The 7,003-nt window shown below is 37.9% G+C and overlaps 1 protein-coding gene across 19 annotated transcripts in view; it reads right to left on the reverse strand.

Annotated features, from left to right (window-relative positions):
• Nucleotides 1-1,923: 1,923 nt before the first annotated feature.
• The window catches only part of LOC135211221 (serine/threonine-protein kinase tricornered-like), a 192,946-nt gene continuing 187,866 nt past the window's right edge, over nucleotides 1,924-7,003 (reverse strand). For all 19 annotated transcript variants that reach the window (XM_064244473.1, XM_064244475.1, XM_064244458.1 and 16 more), the window contains one exon: nucleotides 1,924-5,235. In XM_064244473.1, the coding sequence (XP_064100543.1) occupies nucleotides 5,111-5,235 (125 nt within the window). In that variant the 3' untranslated portion in view covers nucleotides 1,924-5,110. The remainder of the gene's footprint in view (nucleotides 5,236-7,003) is intronic.

Here is a 7,003-nt window from a genome sequence, read left to right on the forward strand (position 1 = left end):
GTTGCCTTGTGAGAATCCGACTTTCCTATCGATTGTATGTAATTCACTCGTGCGTTTAGCTGAAGCTAGCACTATTAAAAAGAAAGTGTGTTTTACGTACATGCTTGAGAGATGCGGACTTGAGGGGCTCGAAAGGAGGGGCCGTATGCCACTTCAGTACTCCATCCAGGTTCCAGGAAACCTCTAGTCGACTTCTGCTTGGAAGTATCGAAAGATTTCATAAGGTCATGAAGATCTTAATTAGTAGAAAGATCCAGATTACAATGCTTAAATATAAAAGAAAGCATGGTTCGGTAACCTTCAATCGTAGAGGATGAAAGGTTCTTAGAGGTTCTTGAATAGGGGAGAAAATCAGAAATCTGGGTTACAGATGCCTCAGAAGCCAATATGTGATGCTTGAAGCACCATCTATTGAAGACTGCCCACTTTGACTGGTAAAAGTTGCTAGGAGACGCGTCTGCAACTTGCAATAGCTTACGCAGCTGCTCTTGAAAATCCTTTCGCGCCGACGAGTGTTCCGACAGTCTGATGCCTTTCAGAGCAAGCGTGGACAACCCTTGGTGGTACCTTCTGAAATGCGGTTGTCTGAGTAGCCAGTCTTTGGGGGAGCAGTCGCGGGAAGTCCACCAGAAGATATAGAAGGTCCGGGAACCATTCCTGGTGGGCCAGAATGGAGCTACCAGTCATTGAGATGTTGCTGTGGGAGACTAACTTGTTCAGAACTTCCCAGATCAGGCTGAAGGGAGGGAATGCGTTAAGACCCAGGTCCGACCTATTGATCAGCAGTGCGTCTGTTGCCCATACCAGAGGGTCTGGGGCTGGAGAAACAAGAGAGGAAGGCGGTTGTTCCTAGATGTTGCGAAGCAGTGAGACAATAGGTCGTTAAGGGTTGGTAGCCCTGGTAGGCCTATAGAATCCCAAGATTGTCAACTTTTGCACATCTGAAAAAACTGGTCAAGGGGGGAATGCATCCTCCTTCCCAAAGGGGGCTGGTCCCGACAGAAAGGGGCCCAAACTCTTCAGTTACAAGATCTGATCCACCAACCGAATCTTCAAGCCAAAGCAGTAGAAGAATGCAAGGAAGTAAAAACGACTGGGAAGCAGCAGCAACGAGAGGAGAATTTTGTAAAGAGGAGCCAGAATAAGAAGGGAAACACACTTTGGTCATAGGTTACTACAGTCGTTAGTTCTACACCAGCTATAAGTACAATAAAGATCTAAGACAAAAGCAGGCAGAAAACAATAAAAGCAGTATCACACACAACACCAGCACAAGCGAAAAAAAAAAACCAAGATGCAATGGTGATATGCAGGCAGGAAATTGACAAACAACAAACTTATGTGTGGGGTGGGTTAAGAAAAACTGACAAACTGATGTGATGGAGGTCTGCAGAGCTCCTGCCTCAATGCCATCTTGACTAACTCCTATTGCCACCAAATTCCTTGTTGTTTGTTTGTTTGTTTGTATGGTGCTTTACGTTGCATGGAACCAAGTGGTTATTCAGCAACGGGCACCAACGGCTTTACGTGACTTCCGAACCACGTCGAGAGTGAACTTCTATCACCAGAAATACACACTCTCACTCCTCAATGGAATGGCTGAGAATCGAACCCGCGGACCACCGATGGGACGCCAAACCCACCACCATCCATGCCACTTGAGGCGCTCCCAAATTCCTTGTACTTTCTTAACTAGACTCCAGCAAGCACTAGAGAATTTTTCCTTTATGTTAAGACCAAAGGTTTGTTCTGTTTATGAACAATATTTAATGCCTCCTCCCTTCCATGAAATTCAGATTAACTTATTCCAAGTAGGTGTTTGCATCGACAAACAAGACTTGAAAAAATGAAGGTAGAAAGCTGCTTTTTAAGACCCCTGGTTTGGGTAGTAATTATGAAATAAAGGAATAAAAACAAAGCGCATGTTATATTATTCTTTATTGGTGACTAGTTAAAGGAGCTACTGCTGTTTATATTTACACGAGATCTCCCTTGGAAACCCACAGTTAAGAACCCTTCCATACTGTTCTTCAGACAGTAAAAAGGAACTCTTTTGATCCTACGGGGTTCAACAGTCGCAATGGGCACTTTTAATACACAATTTTCTTACGTACTATTCCAGAATTATTTTATAGAGCATTATAAATGCCTCTACAACTTAGTTGTGCAAGGAAAAAATTTAAAAATTTTTCCTGATAATTATACCACTCACAACTCAGGAGTTCAATCACAAATTAAGATCTAGAGAAATAGAAAACATCTAGTCCATTTTATTCCATCTATCTAAATACAAAAAGTGACTGAACATATTTTAGAAACAAAACTTGGAAACCTGTCCGTGATCAGTAATAAACCATAAGGAAACAGGTTATAATGCTTTGATCATGTGAGGGGTATTCAACTCCTCTAACAAAGTAACTGTTTTACCCCTTTATTTAATACATGTCCCACGGACGGTACTTTCACACTCTCAGGAGAGCTATACAGTTAAGAGATTTAAAAACCAGAGAAATTTTACTTGACAATGCCAATACAATATGGCATATATCTTTAGGACCTTTACTTACAAGTGATGAGGAATGTATATTTAAGACATTAGAACCTGCAGCAAAACAGTGTAAGTGTAATTTAGACAAGACTAAAAGAAGTCAATTTTCTAATGAAGTTTATATAAATACACCTCAAACTTGTATGCATCTAAAGGCTAGCACACTGGTTTAGTGATCACCAAGTATGTGGTTATTACCCTTAATACAATTGAAAAAAAAAATAAATCTAAGTATTCTATAGAACTATCGTAAACTACTTTCACTCTGCTATGGAGCTGAATTTTTCAATTCCTGATACTGTACCTCAGACAAAACACAGCAATAAGCTATATTTTGCACAAGTGTTACACTTGAATACTGAGACTATTATGCATATGAAGGATTTCAAAACCACATACTAATGCAGAAAGAACACACACCTACACTGTACAATTTTGTCTGTACTTTAGCTCAGGAGAAAGAATCTGTTTATTTTTCTTAAAATTCTTTTAGGTTCATAATGCTGCCTACATAAAACCTTTTAATTACTGAAAAATTTTCTGGAAACTAAAAAACCAAATCTAAAAGGATCAAAATCTGAGAAAATGTTCCTCAGAACAGGTTTAGTAAATTAGTAGTATATGCTTATACAGCATAATTGTATATATACACAATAATAGTACATAAACATAAAAGCAAAAACCTTACTTAAACTGCAAACTCCTAAAAACATTTACACTGAATTACAAATTTATTTAATAACATGTAACACATTTATCATTCTACGACAGATAATCCATAACAGGAAAAATATTTACAGTCCATTAAAATAAATAGATATATCATGATCCTAACTAACAAAGTTAATATTGAAACTAAAAGTTCTGTGTATCTTGGATACTATTATCATAGTGCTCATAAAATCAAGTTAACATAGCACGCTTAGGTACAGCATGAGAAAGTAACTTATGGAAAATCACATTATTTATTACAATGCTAGTGAATTACACATTTGCAGAGTGCATAATAGTACAGGTCATAGCCTAAGTACAGGTTACCCAACTCAAACTAAACACAGCGAGAATATAAACAAGCTTGACAACCCACTTGTACTTAACTGATGTGTGCTTCAAACTGTCTATGGAAAATGACCAATGACTGTGGAAAAACTAACGTTTGGAAAGATTTTCAATGCTTCAACTTGTGAAAGACACTGTGAATTGCATTTTTACATTTTATGGACCTGGGAATTTATATTATGCAAGTGTTATTACTTTTGTCAGAAGTTAACTAAAAAATTTAAATGGTTTAGTCTGCAAACTATCTGATGCTATGTTGATGTGGATAATTATTACCAAGTAAACAAATGTTTTTTTTACTAAACATCTGAGGAAAGTAGTTAAGAAACTGTTCACAACCTTTCAAACAGCAGAGGCAGTATTACAGCATCTAGCACATCAAGATGAATTGCCAAGTACTGTACAGCAGTATTTTATTGTACTTAATTTATGAGTGCCACTCCTATATCATTTGAATAACAATGATTCAGTATGGAAAAATAAATACCAAATATGAGATGATATGATAAAAGCCTTCAAATGAAAAGGAATGGCAAAATAATGCATGATAATATGACAAGGCTAAGAATGCTACACCTGAAGGCAACATCACAAAGTTCTGAGGATTAATTCTCCATCATTTTGCCCTTTCACACACAAATATGTCATCTGTCTTCCAGAGTTAAAAAATGTGTGTGTATGTGTGTGTGTGTGTGTGTGTGTGTGTAATTCAAGCACAAAACCAGTGCTAAACCAAACTATACAGAAATTGTATTGTCCAAGATAAAATAAAAGTAAAAAAACAAAAAATTGTTTTCAGTAAGTATGTATGCATACTTGAAAAGACCTACCACTGTTTTGCCAATATTCTATCACAGTCTGTCTTCAGCTGTAAGGCTTAAAATCACAATAAAACCATAATAATAAGATCCATAACTCAATGTTTCAATTAGAAACAAGTCTAATCATGAAAAAAAATTTTCACTGGGTCCCATCAGGAAAAACTAATTATATTAATAAAATATATAAGACCTCGCTACTTCCCACATAGTGCGAAATATTGCTGCAGCCTTCTTTAAATGTGAGACAGTTTAAAAGGAGGGAGAAAAGTAATACTTCTGCTTTAGCTTGGCGTACAGGACTACACAAGCTCTGTTAAGAAAATCCTGTGAACAAAGATTGATTGATTACAGGCTGCTTCACACTACACTAGTGCTCTTGATGGATTATTTAAGATAAATTATGATCTGTGTACTGTTGATTTCTTGGACAACACTCCTACAGTGAAGCATCCAGCAAATCTTATCAGGTCTAAAATATTTACCACAAAAACCTTTTGTCGTCACACTTAGCAAATCCTAGGAGCCATTGTAAAAAGTTCTATGGAAACTATGGATAACACTTCACCATTTATATCACAGGCTCTAGGATTTTCAAGTTCCCAGTCACAAACCTTTTTAATATCTTTTTTTATCTTACATGTCACTTTCTGAAATACAGATTATCATTATAGTCTGGCAAGGTCTACTTCTGCTTACTAGGTCGTACAAGACCCCTCTGGGTAAGACCCTCAAATCGCTTGTAAGTGTAATTTATGAAGACCCAGTCTTTGTACCCAGCCTCTCCTTCTTTAACAGGAGGGGATGCAGCTGTAAAAGAAGAAACCAACAATGAGAGATATAAAATTTATATATGAGTAAATAGTCATGATAAATGTTCAACATAAAACTAAGATCTGGTGGCCTCAAAACCAATTCTATTTTGAAGTGGATTCTGGTGGCCTCAAAACCAATTCTATTTTGAAGTGGATTCTGGTGGCCTCAAAACCAATTTTATTTTGAAGTGGATAGCAGTAGTCAATACAGTATACAAGGAAAGTAAGCTCAAACTTTATGAAGCAATAAAAATAAAGTACAATAACATTGTTGTAATACATACTAAAAAGTTTGTTTTCATGCAAACCAATCAACCATAAACTACCTTACTTGGACAAATCCATCTCACTGGCTTATTTTCATTATTGCATAACAAAAAGGTAATTTCACTTTAAAATAGATAAAAATAAACCACCTCTTTGGGGAGATTTGAACTGTTGACCCATGATTGGCCAGGCTAGCACTTTTATCAACTCACTTGCAGAGTGATTCAATAGAGTAGAACCAGATAGGGTACTACATTTCAGTTGGAATCATAGCAGGCCTACTGTACCCATATCTATTAGCCCACTCCCCAACCCACTGGTAGTGAGCAGACATATTTAATTCCCACTCCCTACCCTACCAGTAATGAGGTTCAGTATGTCTTAAAAGTACAGGCAGTCCCCGGTTATCAGCGGGGTTCCGTTCCTGGGGGTATGCTGATGAGCAGAAAACTGCCTAACTGAAACTTGGCGATTTATGGTGCCATAATGGCGCTTATGGCACAAATAACCAGTTATTGGTGCCAGCAACCTTATGGCTCTATAAGGCACCAATAACCGGATCTCAGCCCGTTATGGCACCATAAATCACTGTTTTTTAAGCAGATTGCCTATAACTGGGGACTGCCTGTACTTAATTTCACCTGAAAATGGATCAAGCACACACAATGGTCAAACCCATAATTAATAATGTCCATAGTTAATCATGATATTAAGGGTCCAAAACTTAGACTGAAAATGACAAATTTTCTTTAAATTTGCAGGTCTTAATAATGTAAGGAGATTTTCTTATGCACTTGGCTTGAGTGCAGTTATTAATAGCATGAGGTTTGGTGGCAACAGGAGATAGCCAATGGGGAAATAGGTGGGGAGAGCCCAACCTGTTTTCCCCCTGGCAGATGCTGTGATGCTTCTGTTTTCTTCTAGCCCAGGTAACAGTGTGAGGGTTGGCTTGAAGTGGGCCATGTATATTAAGACCTCAAACCAAGTCATAAAAAATAAAAGCTGATAAAAAATTTGCCATTTGTTCATATACAGAACAAACCCTCGGTCTTAACGTAAGGGGAGACTTACTTTTGGTGGGATGATAGGTAAGCTTTAGAACCAACTAGTGGTTTGGCTCACCTGGGCTCACTTCCTGGCCTATTGTTAAAGCATAGGAAGGAGTGGTATGCCTCTGATCTATTAAGAGGAGGGTTACTCGGTTACTCAATAGCCTGGCATCTGGGCTAAGAGGCAATGGGAACTCCTGTCTACATTGTGTCTTGGAAGAAGGAAAAGAACCTGTATTTGTTGGAGACAACAAAACTCAAGTTACCTACCAACCTTGTTCAGTTGTGAAAGATAGGAAGGGACTTGCTTCTACTCAAGAATTGTATTGTGGCTTCTACTAAAGAATTGTATTGTGTAGGAACAATCAAATAAGACAATGGGTACTAACCCACCTGTGTCTAACCAGTTCCTGCAAAAGATGGTTCAAATCTCTCCGCTGCTGGCCA

The sequence above is a fragment of the Macrobrachium nipponense genome, chromosome 4, assembly GCF_015104395.2.
Source record: "Macrobrachium nipponense isolate FS-2020 chromosome 4, ASM1510439v2, whole genome shotgun sequence".
Classification (NCBI taxonomy): domain Eukaryota; kingdom Metazoa; phylum Arthropoda; class Malacostraca; order Decapoda; family Palaemonidae; genus Macrobrachium; species Macrobrachium nipponense.